This window comes from Galleria mellonella, unplaced genomic scaffold (genome assembly GCF_026898425.1).
Source record: "Galleria mellonella isolate WM207_F2 unplaced genomic scaffold, CSIRO_AGI_GalMel_v1 utg99, whole genome shotgun sequence".
NCBI lineage: Eukaryota > Metazoa > Arthropoda > Insecta > Lepidoptera > Pyralidae > Galleria > Galleria mellonella.
In genome coordinates, this window is record NW_026442184.1 from 268,821 (window position 1) to 285,991 (window position 17,171).

Genomic DNA, 17,171 nt, shown 5'->3' on the forward strand with positions numbered 1-17,171 from the left:
CTCTTCTTTTCAGACACAAACTGTTCAAGATTGTTCTCCAGGACGAGGGATTTTGGTACGACCCGTTTAATGGGCATCCCTAGTACTGTCATCCGCATAACAATGAATGTCACCAAAGGTTAACATATCATTAATATGCAGCAGAACCAGCGTTGGGGATAATACAGAGTCTTAAGGGACGGCAGCGTTAATATCCATGCTATCGGAGCAGCAACCATCTACAACGGTTTTTATGCATGTGCCGGACAAATAACTGGCGATCTATTTACACAGGCTGTCTGGAAATCCATAGTAGGGCAATTTCAACAGAAGACCCTGATGCCAGACCCGGTCAAATGCCTTTGCAATATCAAGATCGACAGCGAGCGCCTCACTATAACTCTCAATGGGTAATGCCCATCGATACGTAAGATATACCAAGAGGTCACCAGTTGAGCGACTATGGCGATAGCGATATTTGTGGTCACTCAATATATCGTGATCCTCTAGGTATTTTAACAGCTGTGCGTTAACTATAGGCTTCATCACCTTAGAGAGATGGGAAGCGATTGCAATCGGCCTGTAATTTCAAGGGTCCGACTTATCGCCTTTTTTAGGTACAGGATGTACAAGGGTGATTTTCCATATCGAAGAAAATTACCCTGAGGAGTACGAGATCGTAAAGAGATGCCTTAATACAGGACATAGTTCCGGAGCGCATTGCTTTAGGACCATTGCCGGTATATCGTCTGGCCCACTCCACTTATGAACATCTAAGAAGAATAACTCCCGCCAGATTTTATATTGTGTTATGGTAATTTTCGGTATAGAGTTTCCGCAACACAAGATGGTAGGTGATACAGAATTACCTTCGTCCATAGTCGAGTTAGAGAAAAAGAGAATATCAAATAAGTTGGATTTTTCTTTAGCACAGTAGGCCAAGTTACCTTTCGGTTTCCGAAGTGGTGGAAAAGATGACTAACACAAGTTTCCTTGGGCAGCTTTAGCAAGCGACCAGAAAGCACGTTTACCAGAAGAAAGGCTAGATAGTCGCCTGCCAATTTTGCCCACATATTTAAATTTGGCTCTGGCAATTACTCTCTTACTGTACTTCGAAACAGCGTTTAATTTCTGTTCTGCATCAGTGATTCAAGGTTCCGAATTATTGTGAGCCGTAGTCCAAAGCCTATGTGCAGCTTACTTAGCAAATCTGTCACTAGTGGTTTGAGGATAAATAACTCCATACCTTCAATGATTGCCTCGCTAACGGCAATTGCGCAGACATTAGGATCATGTGATGCAAAACAGAGTCGCTTCCACGGGTACGATGCATAAAATTGTCGCAATCCATCCCAGTTTTCTGACTTATAGTGCCGCACGCGACGTCGTCCAATAAGACGGGGTAGATCAGGTCGAGTGTTGGAGACATCAATCCGGATAAGACAATGGTCGGATATGCCAATTGGCACATCCACTCTGACGGTATATCCATCCGGTTGTGTTATCCAACAAGGAGCTTGTATGGTTCTCTATATCTGGTATTCTCATTGGAGAATGGACCAACTGAGAGAATCCATAGGTCAGAGCAAATTTATGAGCAGCTTTTTCCGCACAGTCAGTGGACCGAAAACCAAGCTACTCGGAGTGGTGAGCATTAAAGTCTCCAAGTATCATTAACTCCGTAGAAGGGTACTGCTCGAGAACTTTATCAATCGTCCTTTGCAGGTGCTAAAAAAGAACGAAAGTGTCCAAATCACCGCTGTGAGACCTGTAAAGACACGCGTAAATACGAGTGTTACGGCCGGAAGGGCCCCCGGTCCCCACTGATGCAGCAGCCGGGTCCATCTCCAGCACGACTACTACACTAGGGATTATGTACAGGCGGCGGTTTAGCTTCCCAGGGTGGAGATTAGGTACTCTCTGGGCTCGGGAACCCAACAACCTGCGGGCGGCCAGCGAGCGACTGTTTCACCAGGTCTCTTTGAACGCCGTGTCGATTGGCACCTCGCCCAGCACAAAGACAGTAATAAAAAACACGCGGGTCCCTCTAGTATTGGCACATCCCTCCCCAAGATGAAACTGGAAATCTTACTCCCCGCAGGAACACAACGCTATTAAAACAACATTATTTGGCTGTGAACTTCTGAAAGGTGGAGGTCTTTCCCCAAGCGGGAGGTTCCATTTACGAGCGAAAGTCTCGCTGCAATTTGAATCAATCAAATTTTTCAATTCGGCAATAATATGCCTATATACCAGAGTTATTACAGAATATTATATCTATTGTCAAATCCACGATCTTTGTAATTTGCTCGTAAATTATACCATTGTTTTTTATATGATCCTTTATTTTAGGTAGTCTAAAAAATGTCTATTTCATAACGTTAAATATAAATTAACTGTTAAATGTTAAATATAAAATCATGTATCGATATTAAAAGAATATGTACATACGTTACATATAAAATAGCCCTATTTGTACAAAATTATTATAATTACATATAATTATGAGTAAAATGCCTTGTGGTCTCAGCATAGTATGGGCCACCCCATTCTTACCCGTAGGTGTCATAAGTAGTAACTAAGAACACTTAATAGTCAAGGGATTTTTGCTTCATAAATCATAATACACATTAGTTATTTCATTTTTTTAAATATATAGATAAGTGAAACATTATTTTTAAAACAATACTGTGACTCTGACTATTATAGCGCCTATTCGAGATGGTGATAATCCGCCATGTTAAAATCTAGTCTCATAATGTTGGTTGGGGACGGTAACATAGTTTCATATAATTTTAAGGGTGACAAAGGCTTGTTACTATGAAACAAAACGTCAGATCGGTGTTGCCAAGACAGTGAAACTAAAAAAGCTAAATAATATCAAATGATTCCTAAAATGCTTTAATGCTACTGATAATTATACAAGTGAAAATTTGTTGTCGTTTGAATATTTGTATGTTTGTTACTCAATCGTTCCTAAACAGATGAACGGATTTGAATGAAATTATTAGTATTTCAGGCAATGTTTATCACGACACCTTTTGCTGACTAATTAATAATATAGAGGATTCTTATTTATTTTTCGTTTTGCAATCCATATGCCTTAAAAATATTGTACTCAGTTGCTCTAATAAACCTTTTTAAAAGGGTGTTAATGACTAACGTCTCATTAAGGTTCATAGTAGTGTAGCTGAAATAGAAATACAAATGGCTTTATTATGAATCTCAGATTAAAATCATTTCCTTATTTCGTCTTCCTCTTTCCAATTTCGCCATCACGAGGATGGACCAGCGACTATATCCAAGGTAGTCCTCTGCGTTCGTGTACAAATAAGTTTGCCCACTCTTACGTGAACGGTACCATTAGTGTGGAATAGTCTTTCCTGAGAAGTATTTTTTTAATCTTAGGATTAATGAATCATGAATCCTTCAAACATAGCTTGAAAAAGTACTTAGTGAGCCAGCATAGTGCGGTCAACCGATAAAAGTAAATCATTCTCTCTTCAGTTGATCGCCTTCATGGAACATATGCGTATCTCTGTTCGCTCAGAATGGTGTGGTCATATATTGATTTATTTATTTAAACTTTAAGGCACAGTAAAATTCTATGTACATTTGGCGGACGGTGTTCTCTACCAGTCAACCATTGGGCAAACCTAGAAATACGTAGGCGAATATATCGTGCTATAATAAAAAAAAATTTCGTGGTACAGTAACCATTGCTTATTAGACAAAGAATAACGAATAGATTAATATTGGGATTTACAATGAAACAGTAATCCTGTGCTATCGGTATTCGCTGGTGAGGCAGCAGTGAATAATGACAGTTAAGGATGAAAGCAGGACAGTTGTCCATTGTGACGAATTCATCGAGATTAATCACGGTGGTTTCCAGGGGGGCCCGACCTTACTTAATACGTTGCGGGGAATTGGGAGTGTTATTAACGGGGATTAGCAACCCTATTACCAGCAATATACCTTATCAGGTCGACCTCGCGGTTCCCCCTGGAAACCATTGTGATTGATTCATTGGTGAATTTATCACGATGGGCTGACTGACCTACTTCATCTTCACTTATCATCCCTCACTAGTGCTCCGTCGGTGTATACCGATAGCGCAGGCGGGGTTACCATTCCATTATCATCCATTAAAAAAAGCCGGATAAGGACTAACAAACCTTTTCCCCCATCATGCTACTGTTGTAGATATGTAGTTGTATTTCCTGGAGACTAGAATTTTTTTTAATGGGTGACAATAGGATAGCATCCCCACCCGCGCCACCGACATACACCAGCATGGCACCAGGTGAAGGATGTCAGGTCAATATAATCAGGTCAGTTAGCCCATCGTGAAGAATTCAACAAGAATTGTTCACGATGGTTTTCAGGGGGAACCACGTGGAGGTCGACCTTATATGCCCATATATATATATATATATATATATATATATATATATATATATATATATATATATATATATATATATATATATATATATATATATATATATATATATATATATATATATATATATATAGACAGCAATATGCCCATATTGCTAGCAATGGGGCTGTCAAACTCCATTGCTAACAATCCCTTTCCCCTCTGAAGACTAGGATTGTATGTGTTCAGTCAATTACATGCACACATAGGTATTCACGCAGGCACAAAAGTTATTATAGATTGGTGCTAGGATCAGTCATGTCTTAAATTAGACAAATTAAATTGGCTGATCACGGCGCGATAACATGGTATTGTGTGAACCGGTTGTAGTGGGATATATAATAATGAGTTCAAGGAAAATAAATAACACAATTAAGTTGATAAACTTCGTGTAAATGAAACAAACATATATTTTCATTTTAGTGTATTTTTACAGAATGTTTTTCAACTATGTCAGACAACTGTCTAATATTTATAATAATCCCAATATAAAAATATTTCATCTCCTTATCTATATAATATTGACAAATTTATATTTTTTACATTATCAATTCTCTTTCAAGTTTGTTTTATATTTATACAATACAATATATAATGTGATGTAATGATATATTCACAGAAGTCATCTTCGCCTATCATATTTTATGGTACATAGTTATTTTAATATATTAATTAATTCGTATAACAATATAAAGATACTATTTAATTTCGCCTATTAAAATGTACATCACAAGTCTGAACGCACATATTTACAATTCGTAGAGGTTCATATTTAACAAAACCGATGAGTTTACTAATTATTTAAAATTAAACAACAGAAAACATTATCTCACACGTTATGGCAAATCGTCAATCGATTCCACAAAATCTAAAAGTTTAATAGACAATTATAAAACACAACGTAGCTATATATTACATAGTCTTAAACCGAAATAAATAAATTACTCCCTAGACAGACAGTACACATATTATTGCTTATTGTCAAATCGATCGAAAACGAGAGGCGGCCCCGTCGCCGTCGACGGGCGCAATTCCTGAGTCATACTTACGCACTACGACTATAACTAGAGCGAGCTCCGCGCGGGGCCCGCCGGCCGGCCCGGACGGAAAGGCTCGGCGCTGCCGAGTCGGGAAACAAGAAGCGACAGCTGGAAAGGAAGTCTCAGAGGAAGAGATACGACGGCGAGGCTCGGCGACGCTAGTCGATGACCCGTATCGAGGGCAGCGGGAGGTACTTGGGGAGGCGAGAGGGGCGCAGCGCGAGGGGCGCGAGGGGCGCGAGGGGCGCGAGGGGCGCGAGGGGCGCGAGGGGCGCGGAGGGCGCGGGCGGCGCGCGGCGGGCGCGCGCACGCGCCGGCGGCTAGCAGTCGCGGTCCTCGCGCACCAGCTGCGCCGTGTCGGCGCCCGTGTCGGCCGCCGGGTCCAGCGCGCGCGGCCGCCCCGCGCCGCCGCTACGGGTATTTTTAGAAATATATCCGAAAACAGTGCTATCCAGTCTATAGATTTCAGTTCATTTTTAATACATTTACGAAAATTAGGTCTACGCCTGCCACAATCACTGTCAAGAAAATTGACCAAATGATTAAATTATACAGATTGCCGCCCCGCGTCTCCGTCGACGACGGGGAGATCACCGCGGATGCCACCTTCTCCTTTATTTCATCTGGTACCTCGTAGATCCCCGCTGTGGAGACGACCGTTGTCGTTAGTTGAGACTTTAGACCCATAGCTTAGGTACCTATGCTGTGATTTTATTATAATTAATCTATTATATACTGTAAATAATGTAAAAACTCACGAAGGGGCGGGTCTGGCTCGCCGGCGGCCTGGGCTCGCGTGACGGCCTCGTACATGGGGTTACTGAAATCGCGTCCCTTGCGGCCGGTGTCCTCGAGTGTGTAAGCCGGCTCGGCCACGCCACCGAACTCCACGTTGGAGCCCTGACGGAACGACACGCTCTGTGACGATGCTAGACTACCGAGACCGCCGCCTTTACCGCTGCAAAAGTAGAAACAGAATTCGATTAGGTTAGGTACTTAATGTTCTAAAATAAAATATCTTTCCAACATTTCAGATAGTTAAAACAACCAGAAAATACTTGTGCATGTTTTTACACAATAGCCGTTTTAGTAATGTAATAAAATTGTAATTAAAGGATGACTGTACATGAAAAATAAAAAAATAAGAAAAGAAATAGAAGCCAAAATAACCATTTTTTTTTTAATTTTGTCTGTCTATATGTTTGCCCTGGCACTACGCAAAAACCACTGGATCAAATGGAACACGGTTTTCATAGTTGTGTTCCTGAAAGTTGAACTTAAAACCTATATGTATTTTATTTTAATGTGCCATCTAGAAGTAGCCTACTTTATTGGTTTTCCTACTACTGAAATCCACAGTACTGAAAGTACAGAGCAACGGGAAAAGCTTGTATACAATAAAATATAGCTAAGATGAATTTGATTACACTCTGTCAACCACTCGTTTAAATTGTGTATATTCTCTTAAACGAGTCAAAAATTTGTAGAAATACACACTCGGGAAAGTTTATACCATTTCCATTAATAAATAAAAAATGAAGATTTTGAATTAGTAAGATAAGATACAAATGAGCGAACTTACAACGGCCTCTTCCTAATAAAGAACCAGGCGGCGGCGGCGCCAAGTACGAGCACGAGCACGAGCACGATGGGCACGAGCACGGCGGCGGCGGCGCCGCGCGCCGCGCCCGCGCCGGCCGCGTCGCCCGCGCACCGCGGCGGCTGCAGCGGCGCCGGGCACACGCACACCAGCGCGCCCTGCTCGTCCTCCTCGCAGCGGCCCTGGTTCTCGCACGGACACACGCGCGGCAGCGCTCGCGGCGACTCCACCGCTGTGTCCGCACAAACGTACAATGTTCAACATACGTACATTTACAAAAAAAAAAAAACAAGAACAAAAAGGTAAGGCTCAATTCCTCTATATATTTATTTTATTTATAGAAAAATCAGGGCTACACTAATGTAAATAGAAAAAGTCTAAGATTACAAACTAAGACACTAATAGTAATAAAATTGATTAGAGGCACTGCACGTGAATTCAGGAATAAAAAAAAAATTGTTTGTATGGTAAGTGAATACGTACGAATTTACTCCGAACTGATTTTTTTTTATTAACTTAATTTTGAAAATTTCTTGTCCGTTATTTATCATTGGCTTATTCATTGAGCTGCTAAAAATGCCAATATGGCAAAGGTAAGTTAGCTTGACTTGGCAACATTATGATTGACTGCATCCAAGTCGGTCTTCGATTTCCATATTTTGGATAAAAGCTAAATGTACGACATATTTTTATATTTTCAGATAGTAGCATAAATTAATTTTCAACATACTTCAAAAAGAAGGAGGAAGGAGGTGTCGATTTTGTTTGTATTTTTTTTATGTTTGTTACTCGTACTTAATAACTCCATCAATTCTAAATCGATTTCGATAATTCTTCTTTTATCTAAAAGGATACTTACAGATTAGTTCCGTATATATGTTATCAAAGTTGGTTTAGAAATTACTTTTGAAATTACAAAAATTGATATTGTCAAAAATGAAGTTTGTTTTTTTTGTGGGACACAATTATATAAGGGCAGCACCGATTAATAAGTAATGCCACGAAATTAATTTTACTTAATTTTTTTGATATCATTAAAATTAAGAAATGATTGCTTGATTACTTACAAAAGTAAAATCACGTTATTTACTAGAATAATTTCGCGGTCTTACCAGAAATTAAGATCAGGGGAAAGTAAAAGATGATGGTGTGTGAAGAGATGGTGGTAAGTTTATGGTGTTACGTATTGTGTGTGCGTACCAGCGTCGCAGGCGCGGTCGAGCGCGGCGCGCTTGGGCGGCGGCAGCAGGTCGGGGCACGCGCAGCGCCGCCCGCCCGGCACCGCCAGGCACAGGTGCGAGCACGGCGCGCGCGTGCACATGCCGCCCGCGCCGCCCGCCCGCTCGTACCGCCGCGGGTGGTACACTGCGCGCGACCATGCCGTGTTAGTGCTGTGCGCTATCCAACCACTTCACATCTAATCTATATCCTCCCGGAGGGTACAAGAATAGTTTTCATAGGACCTTGTATATCTGCCGAGTATCTGTGCCGTTGCATGGCTACGTTCCGAGTATGACAATAAAATTACTGAGTACAATAACGCAACACGTTACTCCTCACTGATGGAAGTGTCTATAGTGCTGTTTATTACTATAAAAGTTGCATGAAGAAGTATTCATAATATAATGAAACATAATACAAGTAATATTAGTATTAATTTTAAAAGTTTACTTACCTTTCACAGAGGATGGGTTGACTAGATCTTTAGAAATGACGAACGGCACCCCGCGGCCAAACTTGTCCTGGCGGATGAGCTCGCCGGTGTCGCGCGTCACCCAATATAACGACGACTCGAACACGTCCAGTGAGATCGGATGCTTCAGCGTCTCACCCCGCAGTATCACTTTCCGGTTAGAGCCGTCGTGTCTCATCGTCTCTATAGTGTTCAGCTTCGTGTCGGCCCAGTAGATAGAATGGTCCATTGCCTGATCGATAGTTAAGCCGGTCGGGTGCCTGATGTTCTCCGTGACGACGGGTCTCCTCTTCGAACCGTCCATCCACGATATTTCTATCTTCGGTGCCGAGCCTGCGTCCGCCCAGAACATTCTACCCATTTGAGGATCGAGGACCAGAGACGTCGGAGTTTCGATGCCCGCTGAGACGAGGGCTCGCCGGTATCTGCCGTCGGTCCTCGCCACCATGACTCGTCCTCTCGGCTTCGAGCCCGTCCTGTCGGTCTCGGTCCAGTATAGATTGTCTCCGACGTAGTCGACCGCGAGCGCAGTGGGCTTCGCGTTTCCTTTCATGTTGAGGTCCTGGGCGAACCCGGTCTTCACCTGGCCTCCCATCGCGTTGACCATGTACGAGCGCTTGATAGTTTTGTCGTAGCTGTCAGCCCAGAAGACCATCTCGTTCTTGGGGTCATAGTCGATAGCCTCGATTCTCTTCTCCGAAGTAATCACGTCGAACTCCTCGTTCTTATCTTGAATGAAAGCACGTATTTCAGGTCCGTTCGCGAACATCAGTACTACCTCGCTCTCGGTCGCTTTGCAAACGCCTGACAAGTTGTCCGCCAACCTGAAATAAGCGATGATCGAATCAAACTTAAACAAAGGATAACACTTTGGGAGAGAGTATTGCGACACTTATAATCGGACACGCACCTGAATCCCTCGCGGCAGCTACAGCTGTAGCTGCCGTTGATGTTGGTACAGATGTGTGAGCAGTGGTGCGTGCCGGTCGCGCACTCGTCAACGTCGACGCAACGCTTTTTGTCAGCCGGCGAGATGATCCATCCCTGGAAGCACGAGCAGATGTAGCCGCCGCCCGGCTGTGTCAGGTTCGTGCAGAAGTGCTCGCAGCCACCTGTCGACAAAAGGTGAGTGAGCAAGGTCAGGATGGAGATCGGGCCACTCGCGCGGCGGGTGGAGTGGGGAAAGCCGCAGACCTTTGTCGTCGAGGTCGCAGGTGCGGTCGCGGTGACAGCCGAGCTCGTCGGAGGCGTCGCCACAGTCGTCGGCGTAGTCGCAGAGCTGCGCGCGCGCCACGCAGCGCCGGTTGGCGCACGCGAGCTGCGACGCGGGATCGCAGGGCCGCGCGCGCGCTGCGCATAGCGTCATGTTGTTCTCGTCCGAGCCATCACCGCAGTTGTCTACGCCGTCGCACACCTGGTACCTGTCGCACGAGGACGCCTCGTTACAAAATGTATTTAATTTTGATATTGGGTATCATATGATTTACGTTTAAATAACGTTGATAGAATATAAGTAATCTCTCTGTATATTATTATCCTTTTTTACATCAACGTAATGTCAGCTTTACAATATTCTACTGAATAATAATAGGCCAACAACATTATGATAAATATTATGGTGGCATATTTTCTCTTCCATAAATCCCTTCCATCCGTCATACTTAACTTGCTCTTCTTTTGTCATTGTCTAACTTCATGTTCATAAAACTTTTTCATTTTTAGTCATATTAATGTACCTGGGTACGCATCTGTGATTGTCGCAATGGAAACGCCGCAGCGTGTCACAATTAAAGTTGGTGCAGATAGAGGCTGCCTCGTCGGACCCGTCGCCGCAGTCATCCGTGCCGTCACACAGGTCTGATTGCGACACACACAGATTGTTCGCGCATTGGAACCTAACAACAATAATGGAATACTTCATTTTATATTCGCAAAAATGTAGCAACAACATATTTAAAATTTACATTAAAAAAGGGATATAAAGGATAAAATAATTTGTTAATAATAACCTATTCAGCAAATATTGTTACACTTACAAAGAAGGTTCATACAGAGTAACATAACATATATAAGAGGTAAAGGCATTAGATAATGTTTGCTAAAATAGTTCCCGCTCAGCGTTATACTGTAGCCGAGGAACTATATCTTGAGTGATGATTATGATATGGAAGTATCATCACTCAGTAATATTTAATACAACATAGTTATTTACTATTCTTAAGGTACAATCTCATTAAAAAGGTCACAATCACAACCCACAAAACACTGATTACGTGTTGTAGGTATAATAATATTATAATTGAAGAATTAAATTCACATCTCAAACACAAGTGAATTCATTATTATTATGCAATTCAAAATATAAAGACAGATGTAGGTACAATACTGGAAGCAGTAAGCACATACTCGAAGAGTCGACCATTTAATAAGTTCATAAAAAATAGGTAACTTACCGGCTTTCAGGACAGTATTTTCCGCCCGGAAATCTTGGTGGACAGCCAATCTCATCGGACAAATCTCTACAGTCTCTGTCGCCATCGCATCTGAAATACGCAGCGATACAGTGTCCAGACTTGCACTGGAACGTTCCGTTCTTACACTTGAATCCACCACAATCCATTTCGTCTGAGTTGTCTCCGCAATCATCTTCATGGTCGCATCTCCACCTCGATGATATGCACTTTCCGTTGCCACACTTGAACTCTGATTCGGAACATTCTCTATATTTATGTTGGCAAGCGGTTTCTGCTTCATCGCTACCATCTCCACAGTCGTCAGTGAAATCGCATAACCACTGTTTTGGTATACAACGTTTATTATCACACGTAAAGTCGGTTTCAGAGTTGCAACTCGGACAATTTTCTGGAAGTTCATCTGACCCATCTCTGCAATCGTCCTTACCATCGCAGAATAACCACTTTGGAATACATCTATAATTGGACTGGCCGGGACATCTTCTCCAACCTGTAGTACAATTTCTTTGACGACACATATAAGCAGGTTCATCGGAATCGTCGCCGCAATCGTTATCAAAATCACACATCCATAATTTAGGTATACACCGGCCGTTCTTGCACGAGAATTCGGTATCAGGATTACAAGGCCTATTATGGCACATAGTTGGATCTTCGTCGCTGTTATCCTTGCAATCTGTATCACCGTCACACTTCCAACTTTCCAGGATACATCTTCCACTTGATTTACACTTAAATTCGAGTAATGGACATTCATGTGCGCATTGGGCTTCATCACTTCCATCTCCACAGTCATCTGTGCCGTCACAGATGGTCGCAGCTGGCGTACAGTTAGTGTTCTTGCATTGGAAAGAACCAGCACGGCAGTGCCGCACAGGACAGGTATCGAGCTCGTCGGATCCGTCCATACAGTCTTTCTCTCCATCGCATTTCCAGAACCATGGGATACATTTCTCGTCGCGGCCATTACACCTATGTTGTCCATCAGTACAGTTTGCTATACACGTTTTCATATCTCTTGCTAAATAGAACTGATTAGGGCATGCGCATTTATACGTAGTGGTACCTTCCTCACCGTAACCCTCGATATTCAAGTAGCTGGATTCGTGCGGTGGGGCTATAAGACAAAGATGGGAACAACCACCGTTATTATTACCACAAGGATTAGGATAGGGTAATTGTCTCAATGGATGAACAACATGAATATCGTAAGGACGGTGAGTAGTATTTCTAAGAACTATCAAGTTTTCACCAGAATGTTTATTTGCTTTACTTATAGCTTTGAGATTCCAATCAGTCCAGTAAATTTCGTCATCGAATAGGCTAAGAGCGAATACGTGTGGAACTTTAGTACCAGACAAAACAATGTGTCTATGTCTGCCCTCTAAATCAGCGGAGCCGATGTAGTCTAAGTGAGCGTCTGCCCAATAAATTCTGTCAGTGAAATAATCTATTGTTAAGGCGTTAGGCCAAGCGATATCTTGTTCCCAATTTAATATAACTGTGAAATTGGATCCATCCATTCCCATTTTACCGATGTAAGCTTGCAGATGCCACGATGTAAAGTATAAGTATCCAGTACCGGGATGAACGACAATAGCTCTTGGGTCGGCTATACCGGTCTTTAGAGTTTTTCTCCTAGTGCCGTCCAGTTCAGCCACGTCCAAATTCTTTGAATGTCTGTCGAGCCAATACAGTTTTCTACCAATCCAGTCTACAGCAATACCTTCCAGAGCATGCGAGTCGTGTCTTATTACAACCTCCTTAGTAGGATTTGGGTCGGAATAATCAGAACGATAAATAGTTTTTGCAGATACGTCGGCAAAATACATCTTTTGTTCCTTTATATCGAAGTCCACCGCGACTACATTCATCAAATCCTGATGAACGAGGTTATAGAGTGAGGCATCGGTGGACATATTTCTTACGTAATATTTGTTAGTAAAGATGACCCAAGCAGAAGTATTATCTTTACGTTTGCATGTATGTTCGTCGGCTTCGCGTTCATAATATTGTTCATTGCATTTACAATAGTAGGATCCGGGAGTGTTAGAGCAATATTGTGAGCATACTCCTGGCGTTTCTATGCATTCGTCGACATCGGCACAGGCTTTGCCGTCAGATAGCAATTTATAGCCTTGATTGCAATCGCAATAGTATCCGGTTAGCGTATCGATACATTTATGTCCACATTGATTGATCTCCAGCTTGGCACACTCGTCGATGTTACAGTGAGCTGGCTCATCAGACTCGTCAGTGCAGTCAGCCACCTTGTTGCACACGAGTCTGCTGTCAATGCATTGGTCATTATTACACTTAAATTGACCTCCGGGGCATGTCTTGTTTTCTTTGACACAACCAACCTCGTCCGAGTGATCACCGCAGTCATCCTCTCCGTCACATCTGAATTTACTTCTAATGCACTTGAAATTCTGACACTTGAACTCGAGATCACTGCAGGTCTTGTATTGCATGTTGCAGAACTTGCCTTCATCGGAGCCGTCGCCGCAGTCGTTATCGTGGTCACAGATCCAGCCGCGATTGATGCAGCGGCCATTGTTGCACTGGAATTGTTCCTCGGAGCAGGGTGTTGGTGCGGCGCAGTGATGCAACGTGGCGTTCTCATCGGCGCCATCGATGCAGTCGGGATCGCCGTCACACAGCCATTTACGCGGGATGCACTGCGCACGACCCCACAGCTTGTTCTCCTCGCATGTGTACTCTGTCTCCGCATCGCATTTGCGTTCATTGCATTGGTGGCGATCGTCCTCATCACTGCTGTCCAGGCAGTCGTTGTCGCCGTCGCATATGTATATCCTTGGAATACAGTTGCCGTTATCGCATGTGAATAGGTCGCCGAAGCAGGTGCGGCCCTCAGAACGGCAGTACTCTGGCGGTTCGTCGGCGCCATCACCGCAGTCGTCGTCGCCATCACAGTACCAGGTGGCGGGAATACATCGGTGGTTGGGGCAACGGAAACTGTTCTGCGGACAGGTGCGCATAGCGCAGTGCAGTGGCTCTTCGTCGGAGTTATCGCCGCAGTCATTGTCACCGTCACATAGCCAGTACGGCTCCACGCAGATGTTGGTGCGCTCGCACTTGAGGTGATTCGCTGGGCAAGTGGTATTCCGCGGACACCGCTCGTGGGTTTCATCGGATGTAATATTATCTTTACAATCGTTGATTCCATTACACACTTGCGACATTGGTATGCAACGAGAATTATGGCACGTGAATTCACCTTCCATACATGGCGGGTACACACAACCTTCCTCGTCGGATCCATCTTTACAATCGTTCTCGTGATCGCACTTCCACGATTTGAAGATGCAGCGGCCGTTGTTACAGCGGAACTCATTTGGAGAACACGAGTGATATGCGCAGTAGTTACGGTCCTCGTCAGAGTTATCTCCGCAATCGTCATCTCCATCACAGGACCACATGCGGCTGATACATTTGCCGTTTGCACAGAAAAATTTGGAAGGATCGCAGCTAATGTTGCGAGCCACGCACATACGTCCTTCATTGACCAGTTTCGTGTTTTCGTCACAGCGACATTCGGCTGTGTTGTTAGGTGCGGGATGACAACTTTGAGCGCAACCTCCATTGCTAATGCTGCAGGCATTGGCCTGACACATTTGGCGTTTCTTGCTATACACGTGAATATCTCGTGGAGAGTCCTCTAGCCTCTTAACCATTTCAACCATATTAGCTCCCGTGTGTTTTTCCGCGCGATATACACCACGTAACTGTAGGTCAGTCCAGTAAATATAGTTTCTAAAAACAGTAATAGCGAATGGATAGATAGTGGCAGATATGAGAACCTCTCTTTCTGATCCGTCCAGTTTTGATCGTTCTATTTTTTCTCGGACAGCGTCACTCCAATACAACATATTTTCATCGAAGTCTATAGCAAGACCGCTAGGTTGCGAAAGGTCCTTATCTATGATTGCTTTTTTAAGTGATCCAGCCATTGTAGTCCTGTATATCTTACCTGTGGTACCGAATCTACCCCAGTCTGTGTAGTAAAGAGTTCCATTGCAAGGATCTACAACGATAGCTCGAGGGCGTTCTACTCGTGCGATCATTACTACATCACTGCCATCGAGATTCATTGCGAAAATTGAATTATTCGAACTATCTGTCCAGTATATTTTCTTCTGCGTCCAATCGTAAGATATGCCCTCTGGATTTATGCCCTTATCGATGATACTTCTTATACTACTATTTTCAAGAGGTTTGTTGGTGGACATTATTGCAATCCTGGGCCATGGTCTAATTTGTGTAAACAATAATACATTGTCGGCATAATCAAACTCAACTCCAACTACATTTGTCAGGCCACTTATAGGTTTGAAAGGAACGCCAGTAGATTTGGGGTCTAAATTAATAGAGCGTATTTCTGTTCTGGTGGTGAATACGAGGTATTCATCAACTACGTCACAAGTTTTTGGGTTCGTAGTCGATACTTCGCCAGTGGCGCACTCACACCTGTGTGTAAATCCTTTGTTTGCTTCAGGCGGATAACTGAAACATAACTGTTCACAGCCACCATTACCGAGCTTGCGACATGGGTTATTTTCATCTGTAGGTTGATTATTCACGTCAAATATTACGATGTCTCTTAATTTGGGTAGATTGGTTCTCACTTTCTCCGGCATAGACATATTGCCTGGTAATTTTGAAGCTTTGTATATAGTTTGCAAATTTCTGTCTACCCAATATACGCTTCCAGTATGAATAGCAATGCCCATTGGATTAGGGAGGTTAGATCTGATGAGTTGCCTGTTACCACCGTTGTAGGATATTTTTTGAATTTGGTCCAATTTAGAATCAACCCAGTAGACATCGTGAGTTAACATATCTATAGTCAAATCTCTGGGATTCGATATTCCTGAGCTTACGACCGTCTGCCAGTTAGATCCGTCGAGGTACGCCTTTCCAATACGTGGATATTGACCGTAGTCGATCCAATACAACAATCTTTTCAGTGGATTAACTGCTAGTTCTCTTGGCGCATCCATAGTTGTTTTCACGAGCACTTTCCTGTGGGATCCATCTAACCAACATATTTCTACATAATTTTCATGAGGAAACACGTTAGTGAAGTATAAATTGCCGGCGACCCAGTCGATAGCCAGTCCTCGGATTCCATTACTACCAATACCGTCGCGGATGACGTGTTGCAATTCTGTGCCATTTGGTCGAATTCGGAATATACCATTCCACTGCCCTCGATTAAACTCGACCCAATAGATGTAATTGTCGGCAAAGTGGACGTCCACGTGTAAAATATGGTGTCCGAGGCCAGTCACAGGTACCATCGCTTCAGCGCTGGTTTCGAGGCTGTAGCCGCGAATAAGATCGAGCTGAGAGACTACGGCAAAGGTTTTGTACGGCACGCAGTTCACTTCGTTCTCTTTGCGATAACCCACCGAGCAGGCGCATACTCGAGAACCACCTTCACTTGGAATACAGATCTGCTCGCAGCCACCATTAGCTGTAGCACACGTATGGTGAATCATTTTACGTTTTTGGAATATTGTCAATGATTTGAGATCACTCTCGTTATCCAATATACTCTTGATATTATCGCCGTTGGGCAGATCTGCTTTTATAATCTTCTCATGACGTGGATCGAGTACATAGAGCCTAGAGTCGAGAACGGCTATGACTTTTGGGTATGATATAGCATTAGCTTCAGTAAGTATGGTCTTTCTGTCGTTGCCGTCGGTATTCACGCTAATAATGCTAGCCGGGAACTGCGTGCTAAAATACACGATTTTTTTTTCTATATCAATTGTGATGGCCTCTGGCCTCTCGAAGCTGTCTACTAATATGACTGGATTGCTACCGTCCATGTTGGCTTTGCCGACTTTTACGGGTACTCCATAACCTCCTTCATCGGTCCAGTACATTTTTCTGCAACCAAAAATAAATG

The 17,171-nt window shown here is 43.3% G+C and overlaps 1 protein-coding gene across 1 annotated transcript in view; it reads right to left on the reverse strand.

Moving 5' to 3' along the window:
* Nucleotides 1-4,832: 4,832 nt before the first annotated feature.
* The window catches only part of LOC113521536 (low-density lipoprotein receptor-related protein 2), a 345,330-nt gene continuing 332,991 nt past the window's right edge, over nt 4,833-17,171 (reverse strand). The window contains exons 19-28 of the mRNA XM_052903003.1: nt 11,210-17,152; nt 10,493-10,651; nt 9,951-10,177; nt 9,667-9,868; nt 8,739-9,580; nt 8,264-8,428; nt 7,046-7,295; nt 6,222-6,421; nt 6,017-6,107; nt 4,833-5,874 (exon numbers count right to left, since the gene is read on the reverse strand). Of these exons, the coding sequence (XP_052758963.1) occupies nt 5,784-5,874; nt 6,017-6,107; nt 6,222-6,421; nt 7,046-7,295; nt 8,264-8,428; nt 8,739-9,580; nt 9,667-9,868; nt 9,951-10,177; nt 10,493-10,651; nt 11,210-17,152 (8,170 nt within the window). The 3' untranslated portion in view covers nt 4,833-5,783. The remainder of the gene's footprint in view (nt 5,875-6,016; nt 6,108-6,221; nt 6,422-7,045; nt 7,296-8,263; nt 8,429-8,738; nt 9,581-9,666; nt 9,869-9,950; nt 10,178-10,492; nt 10,652-11,209; nt 17,153-17,171) is intronic.